Genomic DNA, 25695 nt, shown 5'->3' with positions numbered 1-25695 from the left:
CGTGTTGGTGCATGTTAATGAGGGAGATGTTCTGTATGGTAACAAATAATTAAAGATGAAACGTTTGAGAATAGGACACACATTTATTATTCCCTTAACCAGGAAGGAGAACAGTAAAGTGCAAAAGTCAACCACAGGTTCAGCAGAAAAAAACGCTAAACTGACAAATAGTGGAGATTTTCCCAAGATTGGTTTGTGTCACTGAATAGCACCACTTTGTTAGTTACTCAATGATCTCTAACAGAAGTATTTAACTGTTTTTGAATGTTGTGCCACAGAGGGTCAAGTGGATATAGGATTTTGGATTTTCTGAACAAACTAATTGTTCAGCAGCTGGTTTTGCTGTATAGCACAGGATCGATCTGTGAGGGGGAGCCAATAAGTGCAGTCAAAAAATGATAGTACACTCAGCCCTCCATGGTACACAGCTGAATACCTCTGATTGCCTAGTCTTTTGATGATGAAAAATGAAACCTTAAACATTATAAAAGTATAAAACATATAAAACAGTAGTCACAGTTCACTCTGTACAGGTGGAAAAAAACATTATATCATGTAAAAGGCATATCATGGCTTAAACGGCCTCCATCCTCTTACTTTCCAAACACATCACATTTCTCACATGGCACCTTAACAATAAAACATTTCACCATATGCAGCACTGGATGGGAACACAGTCCTGTGTTGCCTTTCTGTTACAACTCTGCATTCTATGCACTCACTGTGCTTTACAATACACCTTTCTTGTATCTTTCTTTCACAAACTCTGCTTTCTTTCTTTTGCTGTTTGCCACATTTGAATCTGTGCCACCAGAAACGATAAAAATACTTGGGTACAGACAGTGAACTTTCTTCAACTAGTCTTTGGATTCCTCACATTTGGAGTAGTCCTTTTACAAAGACAGCAGAGTAAATATTCAGTGAGCTGTACCTCCACCTAGTGGCCAATTTATTTCCTTACAGTATGTTTCCTCTGTAATACAAAATGAAGTAAATCTGTTATTTGAGATGTAGATGGTAGGTTATCCTAAGTGGGACTAAATGTCACAACGGTCAGATGCTGATATCCATTCATTCTATCTGCAGTCCTTTCCATGATACTACTCTTAGGTTCCTTTCTTTGACTCCCATTCCTGTAGAAATAGAAAAATTTTGGTAATTTAGTAACAAGCTAACTTTCAGTTATGCTAATGTACTGTAATAAAGAAATGTAAGCAAAAAGTCAATGTGTCATTTCCAACTCAAAATAATATAGAATATAACTGCAAAATGGTCGAGGTAGACAGGATTGTTGAAACATACTGTAATATCTTCATATTTGTAAGCTTTAAACAAATGGCATATTTCTTAATTGAAAATGAAGAGGCTAAATAATTTAGGTCATAGCTGAATGACGAAGCAAGGTTAGTATCACTAAAATTATCTAAGTCAGTTAGTAATTTCTCTAATTTTATTTATGCATCCAATCCAGTACAGTCCAAAACACAACCGTATTCCATATGGCTTGGTACCTTGATACTGGCTTATTTTACATATGTGCATCAAAGTGAATCAGTGACCAAGTAGGGATGATAAGATTCCCAGACTGGTGTCGGTGCACCAGCATAAAAGTTCAAGATGTGACAGGCCCGATTAAAAAAGTGTGCATCGGATACAATTTGGGATGAACTCGGGATGCATTGTTTTCTAACATTTTGCATCATTTATATATAATTTTTAGTAGAGGCTAATTAAGGAGGCTCATTTTGAAATGTGACCAGTTGTGAACAATAATTTTATATTTTGATTGATTCTTTTATCAAGCTACTTAAGAATCTCTACCATATTGAATTGAATAGCATTATATTCTTTTGGATCGCATTGTATCGAATTGTGTTGAATCAAAAAGTGTAAAATTGCGCTGCATTACAATAGGGGTGACTATTGTGTAGCATTGGTAGTTGCTTCATATGAAACCTTAATGTATCAGATCATTGGTAATGCATTGATGTGCGTAATGCATCGGCCTCAGCGATAAAGGTACATGTCCCTATGACCAAGTAAAGGTCCATTTATAGCAGGACAATCACTGGGATAATGACAATAATATAATAATAATAATGCCAATCTATAGTATTTGGCATCATCTAGAAAAATATTGCAGTTACATTGTACTGAAATCACCTACTGTGTACCTGATGGTATCATTCCAGCAGCAAAATGCACTCACACACATACAAATCTGATAAAAAAGTGACTCTGAGAATGGCGATAACGGTTTGAGTTACCTTTGCCTTCTGCATGACAGTTCCTGAAGAAGAAGCATAAACAGATGGGGGTCTTCTACGCATCTCTAAGGCACAGTTTACTGGTAAAGACTCACTGTAGATATTATGTGTCTTTTTGATGGAGGCCTACAAAAAATAAGTAAATAGTTAATTAGTAACAAGTAAATAATAATAATAATAAGTAAATAAAAAATGTGTATGCAAGCAGGTATTAACATGAATTTTTGCATCTCTCCACAAAACGCAAGAAATATACCTTAATGGGGGGTTTAGTGTCAACAGGTGCACCCAGTGCTCCACCGGCAAGGCTCTTCTTGAGGTTTTCTTGGACCTGAGAGAGACGGAGCTCCAGGTCCACCCTCTCAGCCTCTTTAGTACGACAGACATCCTCAAGCTGGGACACGCGCTTGTTCAGAGAGGACTTCTTCCTGTCTGCTCCACAGAAACACAGAGACGTATATAACACAATGAGACAAACAATCAACTGATAATTGGGTTACATGTCCGCCTTTAGATGGTCCCAAATGATAAATTGTGACATTGTCATATATTACAGGAGCCACTCTGATGCATAATTACAAGTACATTTACTTTTGAGTCACTGTATGTCTGATACTCATGTTCTTTTATTTGAATAGAATATGTTTACAAACTGGTATAATAGTTTTACTTAAAAAAAAAATCTGAATACTTTAATTACAGGAAATTACAGGAAATTACTTAGATTTAGAAGGAATTTTCACAGACATATTTTTTGGTTTAATAATAAAAGCAATTAGATGTTTTATTTATCCCTGTAGGGAAACTCTCTACATGGCCCTCTAATAATTGAGGTTAGAGTGCAGGGTCAGATACAGAGCAGACAAAACACTACCGTCTGGCTGGAAAAATATGACTTACTAATACTTTTGCTTAGAAAGTAGTGGTGCCCCATTGTCCTCACAGGTAGGATAATCTGCTGTAATGGAGGTACATACACTAGATGTATGTTTTAGCTATGGTGTTTATTTTGAAACTACAGTAACCAGTTTCAGTTTCCAAACCGGAAGAGCGGCAGAATTATATCGTAGCTGAGCTCAGCATCTGCTCTCTGTTTTGCTTTGTATCTCCTTACCAGAGGCCGTCTTTAGCTCTTCCTTCAGCTCTCTCTTCTCCTGTCGGAGGGTCACTAGTGCATTTCGTATTCCATCCCTCTCTCTTTCCAGCTCTTCTTTCTCTTTCAGGTAACGCTTGGCATCCTCTTCAGCTCGTGTTTTCCCATACCTTCCATATTGGTTGGCATCTGGGTGGAGATGTCAGAAGAGAGGAAAGGTGAAGGGTGGAATGTGCAGGGGTTGTGGGAAGAAGACAAAACATCTCACAGCAATATTTCTGCCTGTCTTTGTTAATGTTATGCTGCTCATGTGAGGAATATGACGCCATCGCCACAGCTCACATGAAAGCATAGCACGCATATTTTTATAATATAACTTTTTTTATAATTCAAACAAAGAATTTGGGGATAAAACAATGATATGATGCATGAATAAAAGATAAACACACACACACAGTCCTGCAGAGGGAGAGGTCAGGAGGCAAGACAGCGAATCTAATGTGAGTGTCCAATAAATCTCAGGTTACATCCTGAAGATCTCAGCCCTGGAGAGTGCTGACCCTTTGATGTGTCAGAACGTCACACTGAAGGCCTGTGAAACAGCACTGAGGAGAGCACTGAGACAGCCGACCACACCGATATCATTTTCCCTAACTCAGGATGCTCGTCTCCTTTATTCATATGGCAGAGAACAACTCCCACAACGGGGCAAATGGAAGAGGCGAGTGAGGAGGGATGAGATTATGGATGGAAAGTGAGAAGATGATTGAAAGGAAAGAGGAAAATGGGTATACTGAGCCAGATAAAAGCTCAAATTTTATGACTGTGAATTGGTACATCACTGAAAGAAGAAAAAAATAGAGTCTCCAACTCCAGTGTGACACACAACTTTATTAAGGGGTGACATTATTTAAAAAAAAATTTCAGAGACAGATGGAAGGCAGAGAGCTTAAAAAGACACAGGAGGAAAATAATAAATAACTGCCGGTTAATTGTTTTTAAGTCTTGCAGTGCTAGTAAAGAATCACCAATGATCAACACATGCAGCGGTTTAAAAAAGGTTTCCATCTACATCTCTGCATTTGGGTAATATATACATTTATATTATATACAATTTTAGACTGACTTAATGATAAGGAAACTAAACTCTAACTGCAGAAAATAGGAAGTGTTGTCAGACTCACAGTTGGCAATTCAAAAAGAGGATCAAAATACATGCAGCAGAACCATAAATATCATCTTTTTATTCCCCGCATTCCTCTTTCTTAACAAAACCTGGCGCTTACATTACCCACAAAGCAACTTGACAAGCTGAAAGTTCAGCCGTCAAGCAAAAAAGGCAATAGAAGCAAAAAAGGCAATAGAAGTGCAAACTTGTAGTCTTCACCCCCAGCGAAGACTAACACAAGTGTCAGCAGAAGCACTTTATCAGACTTTAGAGCCACAAAAGGCTTTATCCAACTTTTTTGAATTGCAGTAGCACTCCCCAAAACCTATATTGCTCTTTAAATTCGGTGATGTTGTTTATATGCACACCTCCTTTTTAATTTATGAAGCATTGATTGAAAAGCTGCCTATTTATTTCAGTATCCATCTAAAGTAATCAAGATTCTGTAAACCCCACATGTGCTTTTAGAAATCCCAAGAATTAAGACCTCTTCTCTGCACATTTCAAGTGGAATAACCTTTAAATTTATTTTTGGACACGCTAATATATTTCTCACAGTCTGACTCTATGATTGAAACACCAGTTAAATGTGAATGTTTTAACTGATAGCTTTTCCCTTGCCATCAGTTATCTCTTAAATAGCAATGTTACTTTGGAAAACCATCTAAAGACACTTACTTGAGCCTGTTCGTTTGAGGGAGACTAATGGCTTGGTTCTGTCAGAATCGCTGCTGGAGAAACTTGAGCGCCGCTTCCCCTGATTCCCAGACTGCTGCCTGCGGTTCTCCCCTGACTGGGTGGAGTAGAGAGAGGGTGGGGGGACATGACAGATGTGGGAGGATGCAAAAAGAAGGATGAGGACAGAGGGGAAAACAGGCAAAGTTTGTATATTATGCTAAGCAATAAACTAATCTTCAGATTTATTGGTTTGAGACCACAGAGGTGTGTGTGTGTTTGTGGCTGTAGGTGGTGAGAAGTATGTGTTTAAGTGCATGTCAGTGGGGTTAAGAAAGGAGTTTACTGGCTGTAAAACAGCCATGACCTCTTGCCTTCCTGTCACCAGTTTGATCGCTTTTTCTCTTTTTCCTCTCCCATGCCCACACACTGCTTTTTCTCTGGCCTACAAAAGGCGGTCATTGATAGGCGTGTAACAGAGCGCTGTCTGTCTGTTTGGGTGACTGATAAAGGGTGTCATATTCAGACAGCACCCAACAGCTGCACACACACAGACATGCAGCTTCTAATCTTGTCACATCAAAGCATTACACATAAGCTTTAACTGAACATGGGAAAATGCGTCTGTGCGTCTGAGAAACATGCGTCCCACCTGCATATCCTCATTAGGGACCTCATCATATGTTCTGGAGTCTGTGGAGGTACTGCTGGAGGATGTGGCCCACCTAGGGTCAAAGAAAAAAGGGGAAATGAAAACTGCATGAGGCCTAAATACCATTGCATTGGTCAGTGGCCTTGCTTTGACCTCCTCCAAATACTCAAACTCCCCCCTCTCTGTCTCACTCACAAGAAGGAATGCCGCGCAGCGTCGCGGATGTTAGCAATGGTTTCCACGTCAACGTAGTCGTAATGCAGTGACTCTGGATCTGTCGCGGAGCCTGTCTCTGCCAGAAGGACACCGAGCCACCTTCCAAGTTCCTCAGAGCTACTAGGCTAAAAGGAGAAAGGATAAATTAGCTTTAAAATTAAAAAAATATGATTATTGCAGACTCAGTTGATAAATTATACAAATACATTTGACCTATTGATAATGTAAAAAAATCGATTAATTAATCTTTAAAATAGGAAACAAATGCTCAGTATTTTACCTCCAGAGCAGCAACTTCTGTACTGTTCCGTAGGATTCGGAAGGCAAAGGGATGTTTGGGTCCCAGCCCTGGCATCACCTCACAGCCATGGAGAGGAAGTGAAGGCATGGAGGTCCGAGGGTCTCCTTTATCATGGTAGAAGTGCAGGGAGCCTCTGCACACACAACACCACTGTTCCCGCCACACTTGATTCACCAGCAACGACAGGTAGCCTGCATAGTGAGGAAGGAACAAAACATGAGCAGTCTGCAAAGTTGGAGACCTAAAGAGTGACAGTGAAGTGGGGTATGACCTTGTCGAGGGTCGCTGTAGGATATCCGGGGATCTCCTGGCCGAGGGGGCTTCTTCTTGGAGAAGCTGATGATTCGTGTGATTTTACGGCCCGCAGCAAAAGGTCCCCGTTTAACTTTGCCTACATCAAAAATATAAGGATTACAGGATTGTTCTTTGTCCAAAATTATCTTAGACATGAGGAAACTGTTCACAGACATGCAAAAAACATGTGACAAAATACATTTCACTACTTTATGGACCAGTTAAGACTGAAAAGACTATCATCTGCATCTTATGGCCTTCATCAGCAGATGGAGTTTGCTCTATTTTCATGGAGATACGTCAGTTGTCATCATGACTATTGACCTAATGCCGCATTTTTGTTTTTGACTTGTAAACAGCCTTCACATCAACATCCAAGTCTTAATTATGAAAGTCTGGGAAGTCAGATGTTTCGGAAAGCTCTGATATTTCCGACTTGGCACTTAATAATACAGTGCCTGAAAACCAAACATGGATGCCTCACATCAGCCAAAGTTTTTCGTTCTCAGTAATTAAACCCATACTGTATTTTCAACACTCACACGTCCAACTCTGCAATCATACAGCTGTCTTGAGTTGTCACATGCATAAAGAAACAAATCCATTCCACATAACATGAATGGAGCAGTACAGAAATGTGTCATGTGATGACAAATGAGCAAAAAACTCAATCTGCTGATGAAGACCGTGAGATAGATAGTAAGTGGACCTTGATGTGATATTTTTTTTGTCTCACCGTTCTCTCTGCAGTTCTCTCCAGTTGACACACCCACACTGTCTGAGTCTGATGTGTTCCTCTCAGCAGACAACCTCTGAGGAAGAAACACACACAGATTTTGACTTTCAATAGCAGGAGTCCTACACAGGATCAGACTAGAGCTAGGCCTTCAACATCTGTCTTGTACTAATTAATGGCTAAATAACTATACTTGAGATAATTCTTTAACAAGCTTACATATTTATCAGCCTCTACATTCTTTCATTCTTTTACATGCTGTCTTTTAACTCATTAATTTAATTTATGACAGGGCTTTGTGCAGTTTATGTTCTGACAGGTTAGTAAGCTCTACACGGATGAGCCTGTTCCGACACTGACTCACTACCACCCCTATTATTGCTGGCTTAACACATGATTACACCAAATATCACCTCTTTGTTCTGCAAGCCAAATACACGTATCACCATGTACTGCGCAGAGCCAAGCAATTGTTTAGGAAAATTGATGGTGACAACACAATTGCTGCTTACCACCTCAGCTGTAAAGACAAGTTATGTCTGAGTCTTGAGGGGAAAAGTGAGGGGGACGGGCTGGGACGTCTTCTACACTTACCTTGTCAAGTTCATTTTTTCTTGGAATGATGGGAGACGCAGATTCCTCAGGCCCTGCACTCTGACCGCTCACCTCTCTAACAACCTGTGGGATATTTTAAATGTGTCACTCTGTAACTGTAACTGTGATTTGTTTTTCCTCACTGTCAGTAATTGTTGACAAGATTGATGGCTGTGTTGCCAGTCTGTATTCCTGCATGCATACATTTCATTTCAAAGCTTACCCTCAGCCATCTGTGGGCCTGCTCCTTGCTTTGTACCGCCAGCACCAGAGCATCCCCATTGGGTAAGGTAAACCGGAGTTCATGGTGCTTCCTCTTGCTGTCTTTGGGTGCATAGACCACAGTGCACTGGGGCAGCAGCAGGTCCACATAGGGGCATGTGTCCTTAGAACTCTTGTAGCACTGCAGAAAGGGGGATACACAGGATACTGTGAATTATTGCAGAGAAGAAGAACTGCAAAGGCTGTGTATGTATCTTTAATGCATGATTGGATGCTTTTCCAAAGACTCACTTGCAGTCTGTTGTCCCGTATGACAGTGAGCTGTTTCGCCCATTGGCCAAAACGTTTCTTGCGCAGCAGGAAGGCACAGATGCGACAGTCCCTGGCAGGAGGCATGGAGCTCTCATCTGAGGGCCACTGATGAGTGAGTCGGACGCCAGGGCTCCTCTCTTCCTCATCCTCCTCATAGGACTCATAGGAACTGCTCAGAGCATCTGAGTCATTGTCTGAGAGAGCAACAACAGAGAAGATAAAGTGTGTATCATTTGCTGATAAGCAATTAAGTTGTAATCTTCTAATTTTGGATGGTAACTTCGGTCTAAAATACTTACATGAGTTTTTGCGTTGTGAGTTTATGCAGGTTGTAGGGTAGTTGTTTTCAGCATCTTCATACCCATCCTCTATAGAGTTGGGAGGGCTTGGTCTGACTGAAGATGAAAGACATGAAATATGTTCCAATATGCCACTTGTACTTTGTAATTATGTTGTGAAAAGTGCCACATGCCAATGTTTAAGTGGTGAGTATTGATTTAGAGGTGAAATGACACCGAGGTCACTGAGTTCAGTAGAGGCTGGGAAGATGCTGACCTCGTGTGATGATGTACTCTGGCATCTTGCCAGGACTGAGGGGCACTGCCTCCTCATAGTACTCCTCAGGAGGAGGTGTTGTAGGCAGGGGGGGAGGAGAGTCAGCTGAGTGCAGGGCTGGAGAGTCTGAACAGTTCTAGTAAGGAAGACACACAAACACAACTCTCAAATTTCCTCCATAACCATGAAAGATTTTTATTCACAGGCTAAGAACTACATCATCAAAGAGATAGAGAATATAACCCTCAAAATAATATCCATAAATTAGACATATGGGCTCTGGGCGGGTCCCTAAATCTTAATTTTTCCAACAGCTTGAAGAGTGATGAGCTTGTGTGCGTGCATGGGAAACCCCCACAAGATGGAATACAATCTCTGTTTTTCTTTGCTTTTTTGTTTCATTTGAGATGTAACAGTCCTCTGAAAAGTTGAATTTGGATAGTAAGTGCTGTAAAGATGAACATACAACATACATCCCTCATCCTACTTCCTAAATTGTGAATTTACTATCTACTGGCCACTTGCCTGTTTTAAAGTGTCGGCTTGTGTGTTCTTGTCTTCTTTAAGATCATCGGTAACATCCTTTAGGTCTCCAAGCTGGCAGTCTATAAAAGACAACAACATACACTTAACCTCACACTTTGTGTATAAGGACACCATGATATTTGTAGCTCATATATATATATATATATACATCACCATGTTGGATCTGAAACTCACCAAATGTCTCAAAGAGAGACTCTACAAAGCTGGTGCCATTTCTGTACACTGCTGAGTTCATGTAGATGTAGTCTGTTCCTGAAACTGGAGGCAAGGAAAGAAAACATACACACTTACTGCATCGTAAGAAACATCACTTTGAATCGACATTCTAGTAATCTATAGCAGTGTTTCCCTCACTTCTATCTCACCACATAGAGCTAAAATGAGTGTATTCCACCTTTTTATTATATGTAAAAACTCTTCTGGGAATCTGAAATAAAACACAAATAAAAGTCACTTCATCTTTTTCCTAACCTGATGGCTGTATCTGCTGCAGGAGGTTCCACACAGAGGTCTTCTTCTCCTGTGTGGAGGAGCTGAGGTTCTCCTGGTCCAGCATCTTCAGCAGTACGCCCAGCTCACTCACCAACACCTCCATCGCTGAATAGAAATAGAAGGGGGGCAAAGGTCATTGGGGGCACTGGTTCAGTATATCAGTAGAGAGGGCAGAGGTCGGGCTTAAAAGTCTAAACAAACCCCAAGGTGTATGTTAGAGAGCCTCTTTCTGCTTTGCTTTCCCTGTGTCTTTCTTTCATTTTCAGTCACTTTGCTTCACAGTTGGTAAATATCAATCCACCATATTATCAAAGTCTCCCTCCTCTCCTCTTCTCTCAGTCAATAGCCAGACTAAACAACAACAAAAGACTGGAATGACAGGAAACATGTTTGCTAACTGCTAATTAACCCAGAAAAAAGGAGAACTGAAGCTACCAAAAATAACAACTTACACAGAGTAGGAACAGAAAATCCTGCACAACGAGCAAAAGAAAGAAAAGAAAACTAGTGTTGTCTTTCTGCAGCAGCTCTGAAATGCTGCTGGCTCACACACTGATAGGCACAAAACCACACTTCAATCAACTATCGCTCTCAATGCTAAGAAGGCATATTAAATGCACTGCAAAGGCTGTAAAGATGTTGGCAGAAATATGAGATTTTGACAAGAATAACTGAAAGACCACTTTAGAGAGCCTAGAACAGGCCAACTGTACCAGCAAGCAGAGGTTCATTCCCAGGGACCTGATCTTTATCAGTTAGAGCTGGCTCGGGGATGCAGACCTCCAGCAATGCACACTCTTCACAGGGCTCTCCAGGTTCTGTAACAGTATGAGGACTCAGCTTCTAGGAATATATGCTTCACATTACATGTTGATCTGAGAGGTGGGACTGGTCTACTCCCTGTTTTCAGAAACAAACTTAAATAAACTGTCTCACTCCCCCAGCTGCCTGACATCCTGAGAACAGGTCTGCAACCTGCTGCTGTGTTTGGATTCCTCCATTAACTCATCTTGGCGTCTTTTGTGTTTTTTCCCTCGGCCATGTTGTGCTTTAATACGCATTTCTCTGTCTCTATAATCCTAAAATCCTCCGTGAAACCTGACAACTGGCTGAGTCACTGCTGGCACACTTGTCTGCCCCCCCCCCCACACACACACACTTCCCACTCCATCCATTTCTTTCTCTCACTTATTCCCCCCTGCCCCATTTTCACAGTCCAGCCACATTAGGGCCTGCTGAACCGTGCATCTTGCTGGGGTCAGCCACGGGACAGCTGCTGAGCCAGAAAAGTCTTTGTTCGTTGGGCGGTCATATGGCAACAAGACCTGTTGCACTAAACAAACACAAAATTCACACACACACGGACATGCACACATGCAGAAAAACATAAAACACACAGAAATGCTTGAATGATGTGTATGTGGTGGGCTGTGTCGAAAGTGAACTTTGGTGTACCTGTCTAGTAAAGGCACACAAGCCAGCCTTTTGTGTGTGTGTGTGTGTGCACCAGTCTGAGGAGCGTATTAATCAGTTTAGGCAGAATGCTCGACTTGTAGATGTATTACTGTATGAGTACTGTATGTAGATGTATTGACACAGCAATCTTGCAATGTAATCACCACTGACAAGCAGAAAGTCTTGATGAGCTGGAAGATGTATCTGGTGTTTGTCGATGATGTGTGTTCTACATTTCAGACTTCTCCCACTCCTTAAGACAGGCATACTTTCCTGAGGTGGGTCTTCCTATGGGCTTAACAATGCCCAGCCAAGGCTACAGTCAGAAGCAAAAAGAGCTACAGTAGGTGTGTGTTTGCCTGTGTCTGTTTAACCACTTTGGTGTCTTTACCCGTGTGGTTTCCTTCTATTGTAATAGAAGCACACTCACACTCGCAGAAATAGGCACGAGGAATTAATCATTGCAGGGATCTGGAATGTCTCCTCATTAAGATCTGATGCACTCTGGGGAAATAAGGATGGGGAAGGAGAGGAAACTCATGAAAGTGGGATGTCTTGGCAGGGCCACTGCTGTCTCTTTGCCAGAGGTTCCAGCTGTTTAGATTCTGGCTCTAGCGCACCAGTGGGCTTCCCCTAACTGAGTGGAAGACAGAACTTTATCCACAGCATGACTCATTCACAGCAGAGAGAAACTGAAATTTACACCAGTCAGCATTAAATCAAACATAACACAGAAATCAAGGTGTTGCTTTCAAGGAGTTGGCGTGAAGTAGGTCGAAACACTCTTAAAACTGTTTCACTTGGACCAGTGCTCTAAAGAGCTGATTATTCAATTTGACGGTTACAGTGTTATTCTGCTTGTGCCAGAATGAGCAAAGAGGAATTACTACGTAGTATTTGGCATGTGAGGCACATAGGACCACCCTTAAGTCCCTAGTCATGCCTTTATAATCAACACCACACTACTCACACACACACATCTAAAACAGCACATGATCCTTTAAATCTCTGCTGTAACTGACTGTGTATGATGTGTGTCTTTGATGTCTTTAAAAGCCAGACAAAACTGATTCTGAGCCTAGCACCTGAGGGAAACTACACACAAGCTTGCATAAGATAATAATGCTACATAAAAACAGGTTGGATATGGTTTGATTAAAGCCAGACCAGGGTGAAATTGGAATATTTGCAGCAACATGAAGGACAAACCATAACTTTAATCTACATACTGTTTCCTTTACTTTTCAATCCTTAAGAGGAAATTCATGAAGGGTTATTACAATTTTAGAGAGCACAAAAGACGGGTGCAGGCAGTGCACCATGTCTGGAATGTGTAAAGCCATTCAAAGCTTTGGAAACACTAAAATATTTACCTCCTCACACTAGTCTGACAATTGCTGTTAAACACTAAACACATTCCTCACTTTGTTAATAGTGCAAGACTCTGCAGAGTGTGTTTGTGAGAGTGTGTAGTGAAGCTGAGAGAGTAGTTTGTTTAACAGTGCAGACTCAGACCTTTAAAAGAGGCTTGCATTAGCAGAGTTTCTGTACAAACTCTTTGAGGGAGAGAGGGAGGGGGGTTGAATAATGTCAGCGAGTTGAGCACCTGTGCTAACATGTCCAACAAACCCTGATATGAAGAATAATGTGACCTCAATATCGGGTGCACAGGTTTTGTTTTTACTCCCTCCTTTTCATGCCAAAGGCTTGCTTAATGTTGAGCCTACTTACCTTGCCATGCATCACTCACTCCCAAACACACACACACACACACACACACACACACACACACACACACACACACACACACTTCAATTCAAAGTATGTTGAAAGTGACAAAATTCAGTCATTGGGCAGCAACTCTGTTTCACAATATTGTTGCAAGCAGACATTCCAGCTAATCACACAAGAATTTGCATCCCACAAAGAGTCTCTAGTGGCTCAACTATTGAGTCTGGGTGGCAAACTTTCTCAACAATTCAACATTACTGCCATTCTTGGTATTATCTAGCATGATGCTTAAGGCATGAAATAAACATCACCTGATGTTTTACATTCAGTCTCATGTTTACAACACCTTTAGAGCTTCACACTGTTCTGTATATTTACATATCTTTACAACTCCTTACACCTTCTTTAGCTTTAGATACCTGCTGTGTTAATATACGAACTATAAAGACTTCCCTTGAACACTTACCCTCGACAGCAGTGGATGAGAGTCCCACCATTTTCCAAGGTTGAGGGGGAGACAAACCGGTTCATTCATACACAAGCAGATACTGTAGGAGATATTCCAGAGTCAAAGCCTCCCTGTGTGCTCTGTCCTGTGAAGCCTTTGTAGTGGAGGTGAGCTGAAGTCTGCCTACTGCTGCATTCACACTTCCTTTACCTCTCCCTTCCTCCCTCTGATCTGTTATCTCCCAATACCTCCCTCCCACAAGTCTCCCCTGCTCTCTTTTCTTTTAGGGGGGTAGGGAGATGGTGGTGGTGGTGGTGGTGGTGTTTTTGTGTGTGTGTGTGTGTGTGTGTGTGTGTGTGTGTGTGTGTGTGTGTTTGTGTGTGTGTGTGTGTGTGTGTGTGTGTGTGTGTGTGTGTGTAGCCCTATTGGATGCCCCTCTGCTGTAATCCTAGGGATCGTATAGCACCTGGGAAAGGCTTGCTGTGTAAACACACACATGTCGACTAATAGCTAACCCACATTCTTTATTCTTTCACATTCTTTCCCTCAATACATTATTAACCTTTAACTAGCTGCACATGAAGGCTGCCATCCAGAAGATGCCAGTGAACCCATTGACATACCAGATACAGTAAGGCATTGTATTACTACTTTACATTAGAGCATCTCAACATGGTTACTTACTGATAAAGATGCAGTAAAATGTTCCCAGTCAAGCTATTGCTGCAGGTGGCAATCTCTACATTTTAAATGAATTTATATGAAAATACCGGAGAGATTGAGTAAAGACTGTTGAGTGGAGGTAGAGGCAAGTTCAGACTCCTCCGAGTTACACGTGGATGACTTGTTGCCTTGAGGCAGACTCATGTGCCCCAACACGATGCAACACGCTGCCTTCAATCACACGGGCACTATCGCTGCACAAACAAACCCACAAGCACACACAGACAAATATGCATGCACAACAACGCAGTAACACTCGTGCACAGACAAAACACACTTCCCCTGAGTGTAGGCTTTTACTGTATATCAGCTGCGAAATGAAAACAGTGTCAGCTGGCTGTAGGGCAGTCACTGTGAAGTTACTAAATTCGATTTATACAGAGGATTTAAACATTTTTAATTATAGTGCTAATACCTAATCACCAATGCAATCATTTTTTGATACATTACTTTGAAAAATAGAAAAGAGAAAGAAACCTGTTTTTCATTAGACACAACAAGCCAGTTTTCTCAAATGCTAAAAGTTGGCAGAACACAAGCGGATGTACAAGAACTAAAGCAATTGCCTGATTAGATTAATCAGATTAAGTACATTAAGTAAAAAAGACTACAATTACAGGTGTTTGTAGTTAAAATGTGTTCGATACTTACCAAAGAGTTATTAAAATTCCTACCGAACTTAAACTTAAAAACTGGAAAATTGGTGGAAAAGAGACAGTAACGGTAATGACAACATATACCAATAAAGTTAAAGGTGATTTTGGAGAAGAGCACTGCAGAAATATCACTGGATTATGAGTGACAGGCAATGAATGACAAACAAACAAGTCATACTCTGCACTGCTCTGGAATAAGGTAGACAGGAAGTCTCCCTATGATGCACAGGCCTGAGAGCTTCCCTGAGGCATTTCTAGCGTTTACCAACTTCTTCTAAAATCCTCTCTAGCTGACAAATGCCACAGACACACCCGGCTAGACCTGGTTATAGCCTGACAAACCACTCCTCGCTGTGACTAAATGTGACCTCTGGCCTCTTCAGTAAAGCTGTGAACTCACACAGGACTGTGGATGCCAGAGGAGGGAAGGGAGAGTACACCATGCCGTAAAAATGTTTCTCCATATTACAACTGGGTACAATAGGACATATTCAATTCTTAAAACATGATGGACTATCAGTCTAGAAAAAAGATGCATTACCCAGATTAACAGTGAGTACGGCTAATCAAGTCCACAATAGAAAACATAGTTACTACAAAGCGGCAACTCCTGCTAGATGAAGCTGCTGTGAGAATCTCAAACAACTGTACCATCTGTGACTCCTCGAGAGATCAGTATCTAATGAAAACTGCTGGGTTTTTCTTGGAAGTCTCCCCTTCCTTATTGTCTTTGGACATGTTGGATATACAGCCATTTCCCAACCTGATCTGACATGAAAGAGCGCTGCAGGTTGAAGACTTTGAGGTGTCCGTGGGAGTCTGCCTTTGTCTCATCGCTAAGGCCAGCGGGACAATATGACCCAGCAATTTTTTTTTAAGAAAAAGCATAATCTTATCTCATGTTAAGTGACTCACAGGAGAGGTTTCTCGGTCAAAGAGACAGCAGGGTTTGAATGTTATCTTCATGCCGTGTGAGGGTTATCTAAATACCACCATCCAGTTCAGTCATCAAAGCTGAAGAATGCATGCTTAAAGAAAATAGCTGAATCATAAGACAAATCAAAACATCTGTAGTTCAAAAAACCACCAACTTGTCAAACCCATTTGCCCTATATAGATCGCCGAGGTAGTCTACACATGCTAACAAAGGTGAGGTAAACCAAATAGCCAGATGTGCTTGAGGTTTTTAATTGCATTTAGAGCTGTGCCAACAATGTCATCTCTCACCACCCTGTGCCCTATCATGATGAAATCCCCTCCCACTCTACTCCTCAGATTCCAGGCATTTCCCAAGTCTGACGGTTCTCTTCTCCCCAGCACAAAACATGTCTGGGCATTCACAAATTGATATCTCTGGAGCCCACGATAAGTAAACAGAGATTGTATTGGTTCATTGGGAAGATGATACAAATCAGTATGATGACTGCAACAGTGATCTAACCATCTTTTTTTCTACTGTTTGGCCTGCGTATTTGTCATTTAAGGTAGGATTTTGAGGTGGATGAATGCAGCCTGATTAAAATATGCAGCTTTCATTAATGTCGCAGATTTCTTAAAGCTGCTGTAAATAAATCCTATGATTAAGGAGTATCTATTGGCAGCTGAAAATAAGAATTGTTTTAGCTGAAAACAATCAAAGCAGAGGTTTAAAGATCATGCTGGCTCTGATAAGCTAACTACTGAAGACCCTTAGGGAGTCATTTTGATCCTTTTCTGTATGCTGCCAACAAAACACTTTTCCTGTCCTACATTAGTTAATGGTCTCACCAACTGTATGGGGATATGCCCCAATATGCCCCCTATAGAGATGGACTTCCTCCTTCTACTGATGACATCACTTATCACCACCGGCCTTCTGTTTCCTCTTCCTGTCAGCTGCCCCATTCCCGCTGTTACTGTAGTGTCTCTGGTGACCCCATTCTCAATGCACTGTCTAGATCCCACACTAGATAGAATTGACTGTGCCTGCTTCTACAACTGTATTTCAAAGGGATGACAATATAATGGAGTTCTTAAAAATGCCATTAATACAAATCTGTATTTAGCTGCTGCAGGTACTCCCCTTGAGAGTGAGAATTCCTTTCTCATGGCTCTGACATGTACATTTATCATGTGGGTGGACATTTTAAACAAACGCATAATAAATAATATACAAGTTGGATGCACTCTGCAAAACATGCTGAAGTTGAGCAGCAGGTGAGGGGAGCATGTGGAAAAACTTATTTGGTTTGGAGGAGTCGTAAAGGTATACAAATTAAGGGGAGAGGGGAAAAAACATGTTCTCCCCACTGTTTTTATTGTACACGGGAAGATGCTTCAGGTTATCATAAAATACAACCAGAATCCCATCCCACACTCCATGATACAACTGTACACACAGTAAAGTAAACACACTACAGATGTAAATACCCCAGATAAATAAATGCTTTGAGTTTCTTTGTTGATACAGTAGGTATTATTCTGTGCTAGTTGTTTACTTCAGATATTGATCGCTACATTGACTTACAGACTGACACTTAAGCTAATTGCTTACTTGAAAAACACCATTTCATTCTCAAATTAGGCCAAACCTGAAGTATTTAGAGCATACAGTCATACCCACAGCACAATTACCTTTGAGCCTCACAAAATAGTTTAAAAGCAGGTTTAGGTTACATTCCCCTTATCTTTGCAATTATTTGCAGACATGATTTAAACGGGTGTGTATTTATCCTGCAGTCTGTCTATGACAAATTTCTAGCTTGAACGTGCATCCTCGCTCCTTCTAATTAGGCCACTCTAATGAGCCTGTCACAGAGAGAGAAAAATTGTCAGCCATTAGGCCTCTTAAGCAGTCAGGATGTTTCCATGGTGATGGAGTGAGAGAGTTACGGGTTTGTGCACTCCCGCTCACCTGTTTAAGCATTAACTGGCTTTTGAAGGGCAGCAATGGAGCACTGAAGCTTTTGATGTTCACACACATACACACACACATACATACACACACACACACACACACACACACACACACACACACACACACACATACACTATACGCCCACAGCTACCCATGGCTTCACTGCGGTTGAGTAATCTGGGAAGCAGTGGTGAAAGCAGGGAGCTGCTATCTCAGCAGTGAGAGAGAGTCAAGGGCCACTGTTACAGGCCGGGTTAGTAAAGCAATGCTGCTCATGTTCCCATCTGACACCAACTATGTTTATTCACTGTGCTTCTGCGTGTTTTTTTTTTTTTGTAAGTTTAAACCTGGGATCAGACTGCATGTTATCAGCCCAATAATGGCAAAATCTGACAGATACAGGCCATCACAAACTAATAATAATTTCCTTATTTAAAGAGTGACATGCTAACAAAAAAGCTTTTACAGCTCACAAAGAATGGGGTTTCCAATGTTTGCCAGTATTCCCTTTTCACCTCTCAAAAAAAAACTGTTCCCATCCCACCTGTAATCCTCTTCTTCCTCCTTATCCCGTCAAATCTATTGGGTACGTCTGCCAACACACACCAGTAAGCTGATCATGAAATGCGCCTATTCAGCTCTGTGATACCATGGCAAACTCTCAAGGGGATTTCCCCGGTCTTTGCCCAGTGCATCATGGGATAGGCTGATCTTCCCACTATTCCTGAACGGAAAGAAGCAGGTTTAGAAAATCTAAAGCTGGATATAAGTTGTCTGATAACAGAACAGTAGCACTGGCCAGGTGGCAACAATTACATTCTTAATATTGAGTCAGGTCAAAGGTCAAAGGTCACAGAACTGACCATGATGTAGGGGATGTCTGTCTGCTAAACCTCCCCTACCCTCTTTCTCATTCTTCATCTTCTGCTCCCTCATTTATTCAGGTCTGGGATGGCACAGAGGGCTTGACTCAGCCTGCTGCCAGACAAAGGCCCTACAGTGCAGTCACTATTATTCAGATCCCGTATCTGCCCGGACTCCTATGAGATCACCACAATGCTATGTCTCCCTCACAGAAAAGTATTCACATACTGAGAAAGATGCTATTCTGCAAGTGGAAGCACTGCTTTACTGATGTTGCGCAGACAAGGGTAATATACACAGAACACACATGCATGCCTACAAATTCACACACACACACACACACACACACACACACACACACACACACACACACACACACACAGAGAATCACAGCCACACATACACAAAAGGGGAAAAGGAGCTGCTTTGTCTCCATTTGGGATTTTTTGTGTTAATGGGATTTTGACCGGAGCAACACGCTGTCTTCAGTTGTTCACCACAAAACTAGGACACACTCTCTGTGTCTTCTTGCTGTTGACTGAATCTAACCATCACGTAGAGCACACATTCTGATCTTAGGTGTCGTTTGCGTTCTCTTTATGTTGAGTAGTTTAACATTTTAGCTCATAAATGTTGTACAATGCAACATTACCATAGTTTATTGTGTTAAGATATCAGTAGTCATTAAACATAACATTTATGAACGCTGTGTATCTGAAGACTAAACTAAACTTTACGATCATTACTAAATCATTATCATTATTATTACATGACCTTTGTATTTGCATTAGGATAAATGTTTCATGAACAGAATCGCATTTAGTATTTTTTGTTTCTGGATTAATATGTGAATCCTAGCTTGGTGTAATTTCACTATTTCCAGAATCAATCATCACTAACATCGCCAGTTTCAAAGCAGCATGAGGCCACAAAGATTGACAAAGAAGTAAAGGAGTGGAAAATAATGCTACATCAATTTGATTACAACATACAGCACCACTTTCATAAGAAAACACAAGTTTTATTTGATCAATTATTTAGATGAATGGACCATTAATAACAAAAACCTAAAAAAAATGTTTAGTCGATGAGTCAATACAGTTTCAAAATTATAAACTGCTTCATGTTTGATTGGCCAATCAGTGACAGAACAGTTATCTTGTCTAATGAATGGTCTTTCATTTGTTTCCAACTGTTACGACATATAACGGTACACTAGTTATGATAAGGGTCCCCATTTCAGGGTGTTACGTTGATTGATGCCCTTCATCACAGGAATATGAAGGCATTTTCACAGCAGGTCAACTCTACAGTAACACACACACACACAAGTTACACAAGATTTCAATATGTAATTCTAAACAAAGACCCAAATTTAGTCAAACACCGTCCACAAAACTTCTCAGACACATCAAAGAAATACCAATTAAAACTTAACTAGAGAGATTGACAGTGTCAATTTGCAACCTCTTACCTAGAATAAGAGCTTTTTCTGCTGAACAGAACACCACTTTCACTGCATGTATGTGTGTTATGTGTTATCTATTTTTTTTTTTTAAATTTAAACAGACTTTTAAAATAACTTCTTGTTGACGCATACCAATACTGATGTTTCTATGGGATAAAATGATCGCACACCATAAATAATTTTTCAAGAATTGTATTTAAACTCTTCTGAATGCATAACAGAAACACATTTAGTCAGTACAATCTGTTCACTGTGAACTGCAAATCTGGATTTATCCCTAAGGCCAAAAAATACAATTTCTAAACCTGTATATTAACATGAATCATATTTCACTGCTAAATTATGGCTGTTATCAAGTAACATATAGTATAACAGGTTAGGCAGGTGTTATTCTAGGTTCTTATTCAAGACTCACTTATATTCTGCCAAGTCTCTCCAATAAATCTGAAATTTCCCTTTGAGTATATTGCTTGGACCTGTATGCATGCACACCCCAGGCAGAGTCACTTTTTACCCTCTGCAACAGAAGAAAACACCATATTTCTAAGTGCAATATACACTCTATAGTCCCAATGTTGTGGAGTATATCTCTATGGAAACCCTATATAAACAGCTGGGCAGAGGATGACCATTGCCTATACACAATGCACATGTGCACACCCACACGTGCGCATACACGCACTCTTCTCAATACTCAATACTCTGCACATATCTCTGCCTTATGACCTCACAAGGGTTAAAGAGGGGAATTCCACTTCTTATAGGGCTGGTCCATAATCATCCATGATTTACAGCCTATGCATGATGGGGCATATATATAATGTATGTATATATATGCCCCATCATATATCATATATATCATACTATATGTAAACGTAATGTAATGTATGAGCGTCAGCAAAACAAGAAAACTTATGAACCTTTCATGTATAAATTAAATCTATATGGGAGGGAGATTCCCTTTCCTTATTTCTCATATTATCATAGCTGGTGTTTCAATTGGTTAGAATAACATGGCATTCACCAAGCACTGCAGTGAGAATAGACAAGGGTTCTCCATTGGAAACAGCTTTACAACAGAGTTTAGTGGGACCAAGGAACATACAGATAGCTATAAAACAGCCATAGTCAATTCAAAAGATGATAGTGGGACATTTACATGAAAATGAACATTGAAATACGCCCAAACAATCTGTAATAGCTGTAAACACAGCACTGACAATAAAGTGAACAACAGGATGAGTATTTTATTGCTGTGAAGGCTCCTATTTCCTTGGCACGATCGGACTAGGAAAGATGCTTCCAATTGACCATTTGCATCCAAAATCTGGACTATGGACGGTATTACATTTTAGTTACATTAGCTAAGACTTTAACAGAAAGATCCAGGTTGTAAAATATTAGATCATTCCTTAAAGAATGATATAAACCTTGGAGTCAAGTCACTCCCACAAACTCTGATTTTGCGATGTGAAAATGCAGATTACAGCATACATAATGAGAAACATGGCATAAGTACGCACGCAGTGAGGTCACTGACCACGGGCTAGATGACGGCAGAAAACTGCATTTTAAATGTGCTCTTTTGCCCTGCTAACCCATAACCACTGACAACATGTTTGAATTCCACTTTTAACAATTCAATTCCTTGTTTACTCCCTAATACATTCTCCACAAGCCTTAAGATTTATATCATGAAAAAACTAATTGTTACCTATAGTCATTGGCTACTTTTGTACGTGAATAACACACCTGAGGAAATACATAAGACACACTCATACCCACAAACAAACACATGATCCTTTCATACATTTCTCACAAGAATGTGGATATGTAGAGCACTCCAGCTCTCATTAGAGGAAAGACATGGATGGAGTAGGGATTTTATGCACATGCAGGAGACTTGTGCTTACATGAGCAATATTTTACATTTATGCATCATTGTTGAGTCCATAGCATATGGAAGTTCTTCCATATGCTCCAGAACATCCTGACAATAGCCACAATTCATCATATCTGCTGGGATAAATCACAGACAATCCCACCACTGCAATGCCTCTCTGTGGGGACAGCCTCTCCCCTCTCACACCCACCTGATGCTCCGCTTCTCACAGTGCAGTGGAAACAAAACCTTTATTACATTGCTGCTGCAGCTGGCTTGGATAGTGCATAATAAGAAGCTCCCAAAATTCAAGCTCATACCTGCCTGTCATCACCCTTGCCAAGCTTGATATCTGAACTTTTGTACCTCCACACAACACGCTTTAATACTTTAAAAAAGTTGTTAGTTGATCTATTAATCAACAGAAAATGAATCAACAACAATCTTAAAGCTGCACCATCATCATCTCATGTTTACAGTTTGCTTCTATTGTCCCAAAAAATCTACTTTAACAATCAATTATTTCCAGAAATATATCAAGTTAAAACATTTGCAGTTTCCAGCAGCTGAAATGTGAGAGTTTGCAGCTCAAATCTATTATTTCTATTAAGTAATTTAGCAGCTGCCAATCAGGGGATTCAAACAAACAGTAGTGTGCTCCCCAGGGATTACCACCCGTCACCGTGTGTTTTCTCCTGTGGTGTTTACACAAACAAAACACAAAGAGAAAGTCAGTCAAGCACAATTCTCGTGTGTTTGTATTTGTCTGTGTGGAGGGACATGGGAGTGACAGGCAAGGATTTCTTCCAACCAGGACAACACCTAAATACACTTCCTCTTTAAGATATTCTGTGTACACATCAAACACACTGGTAACATCCACATAAACTGACAAGGTGAGGAAGAAAGGGTGGAAAAGAAGTAAATTATGGACAGGAAAGGCAGACAGGATATATGTAAATATACTGTATACTGTATACTATATATTTTCTTTTTTTCTTTTAGGCAAATGTGCTGGAAATAAGTTTTTCCCATTTCCTTTCACCTTAGAAATGTCCATTAAGTTGTATTTTATAATCACTATCACACGTTTACCTGCCAACAAGTCTATGGAAAACACTTTCTAAAAGCAGCAACGTGATACAGCAACTGACATTAACTGATGTGTCAAAACACATCAAACCAATTTAAATAAACTACAAAGTGAAATCATAACGTCATTTTTAAAATGCTGAGTCAGGTCACACCTTGTCTTGAGCCCAGGAGGGGGGCAAGTGTATTTGTTTTCTGTTACAATGTGGAAAGATTTTGTACTGTGCAGGGGGCCAACTGAACCCCTCCCAGAAAAAACACATGAGGCGGAAACACATTTGGTATTTCTAGCTATTTCAACACAAAAAACACTGCAGCACTACAGTGAATCCTCTGCTGGTGGTGTCCAATATCAAACCATGACGACCTCAACTCCAAATATCTTATCTCCACATCCAGATATTTGACTTGACTCAGGATGAGTGAGATTCACTTTCTACAACAACAATCAAACTTTAAATGAGCACTTGGTTTTCTGTCTTTCCAAGCAGCTGGGGGGGGGTACCAAAGCAACATTATTTATATTTTTAAAGTGCACTACCATTGTGTCCTCTTAGATAGATGTACAGCAGGGGGAGAATGACTGGGGGAAAGGGAAGTATCCATAGCACACCTTCGTGGGTGTTCTCAGGCAACTGATTAATGGTTGCAAGACACTGACAGAACAGAAATGTAGAGAATAATATTAGAGCCAATGAAGTGCAAGAAATTTAATTACATATCCCCATCAATAACCCCATAAAACCCCATTAAAAGTGTGGGGGGAGTGAGTGCTGCAGTGAGAGGTGTGGGAGGAAGGAAACACAAAAAGTGTGTGTGTGTGTGGTGTGTGTGTGTTTGTGTGTGTGTGTGTGTGTGTGTGTGTGTGTGTGTGTGTGTGGGGTTCTGACAGCCGCGAGAAAAGACCAATTAACACATAAAACAAACATGCATATGCAAATCCACACTGGCAAAACCTACACAAAAGAGACGCAAAACACCCGGCACTCACCTTACAGCCAATCTCATTTGCAGCAGTGTCACCAGTGTGAAAAGTTACAAACTTACATTTGGTGCCGTTTCTGTCCATTCCTCTGGTGGTGCTGTCCATGTGAGGGAGAGCTGATGAAGTTTAATGCAGGCCCATGAGTGAGTGTGTGAAGGCGTGTGAAGCCACTGCTGCCAGACACGGTCGCTGTGTTGCTGATCCGCTGGTCGGGAGAGTTGAGGCAGGCTGCTTTCTCTGCTGGGTCCTAGCGTCGGCTGCTGCTATGAGCTGCCTATGCAATTAAGAGCTGAATAGAAATGATGACTTCTCAAGTTTTACGAATAGTTTTACCACTTTCAAGCCTGTAGCTTAAGAAGAAATAGCCTTTCTGGAAAGAAGGTGAAACAGTCTGTCCAGAGTAACACAATTCACCTACCAGCTTCCCCGGTGCTTACTAATTAACACTTTATATCTAGTTTGTCTAATTAATATAAAAACCAATGGACAAGTAAAGTTAAGTTAGCTCTTTAACTTTTCTTTCTTCTGCCACTGCCAGACTCATTCTATTGGTTGCCTGGCAACTGCCTTAGGCCAAGAAATGGCATTTTGCTAACTTCTTAAACTTCGGTATTAATGAGGTACAAACATGATATATAACGTTAAGTAAGTTAGCTTTAGAGGTGCTGGTTATATGGATTTTTATTACCTTTAAAAAGACCCCGACTAACGGTTTCCCCGTTTCCAGGCTTTATGCTAAGCTAAGCTGAACTATGTTGGCTGTTGGCTCCATGTTGCATTGCTGTTCAAATGTTTATCACCTTTAATACAGTCAATCACACACACGGCAGTGATATCAGATAAGTTCATTTAACTAAAAAAAAAAGTGTTGAAACTGATTACATCAAATATTTTAAGTAAAACAAACTCAATTTTATAAGTTAAAAATACTTTATCATGTAGCTTTAGTAATTTTAAGTTGCACTGACTTAATATTAAACATTTTATGTGTAAAACAAAATACCTATTAAAAAGTACTTGATCAGGATAGTTTCTGTAACACAAAACTAATTTAGAAGAATCTTTTTAACTGGCTGGCTGCTTGTCTGCATTACAGTGTACAGGACTTTTCATCTGGTGAATATAGCCAGTAATTTCCAAATGTTGAACTATTCCTTTAAGTAAATATTACCCAAGTGGATGGTTCACAACAAATAAAAAAGAGGAGACTGAGTTTTTTTTTCAAGTTTAATTTTTAGTGACAAAATCAAAAATAACAGTATTCAAAGGAAGTAAAGACTTCAACAACCCTGGATCTTTGTGTGTTAAATACCTTGCAGAGTGTTTCATTGTGAGTGAATATAATCTCTGTAGCTACAAAATTATTGGATTA

General features: G+C 40.5%; 1 protein-coding gene across 4 annotated transcripts; it reads right to left on the bottom strand.

Annotated features, from left to right (window-relative positions):
• Positions 1-63: 63 nt before the first annotated feature.
• afap1l1a (actin filament associated protein 1-like 1a) lies at positions 64-24528 on the bottom strand. Of its 4 annotated transcripts, none has more exons than XM_051421152.1 (19): positions 24386-24528; positions 10103-10228; positions 9806-9889; positions 9611-9690; positions 9086-9221; positions 8830-8925; positions 8510-8724; positions 8220-8399; positions 7997-8080; positions 7403-7478; positions 6644-6763; positions 6352-6563; positions 6051-6196; positions 5856-5928; positions 5207-5321; positions 3382-3549; positions 2524-2699; positions 2268-2393; positions 64-1133 (listed from the first exon to the last, which is right to left on the bottom strand). In XM_051421152.1, the coding sequence occupies exons 1-19, from the start codon at positions 24426-24428 to the stop codon at positions 1107-1109; spliced, it is 2283 nt and encodes a 760-aa protein (XP_051277112.1). In that variant the 5' UTR covers positions 24429-24528; the 3' UTR covers positions 64-1106. The 4 variants fall into 4 exon arrangements, with proteins under 4 accessions (XP_051277112.1, XP_051277114.1, XP_051277116.1 ...); XM_051421154.1 differs by lacking the exon at positions 24386-24528 and adding an exon at positions 15132-15150; XM_051421156.1 differs by lacking the exon at positions 24386-24528 and adding an exon at positions 14442-14460.
• Positions 24529-25695: the final 1167 nt, after the last annotated feature.

Source organism: Dicentrarchus labrax, unplaced genomic scaffold (assembly GCF_905237075.1).
Source record: "Dicentrarchus labrax unplaced genomic scaffold, dlabrax2021, whole genome shotgun sequence".
Lineage (NCBI taxonomy): Eukaryota > Metazoa > Chordata > Actinopteri > Moronidae > Dicentrarchus > Dicentrarchus labrax.
The sequence above is the reverse complement of the archived record's forward strand: the minus strand, read 5'-3'. Positions and strand labels throughout refer to the sequence as shown.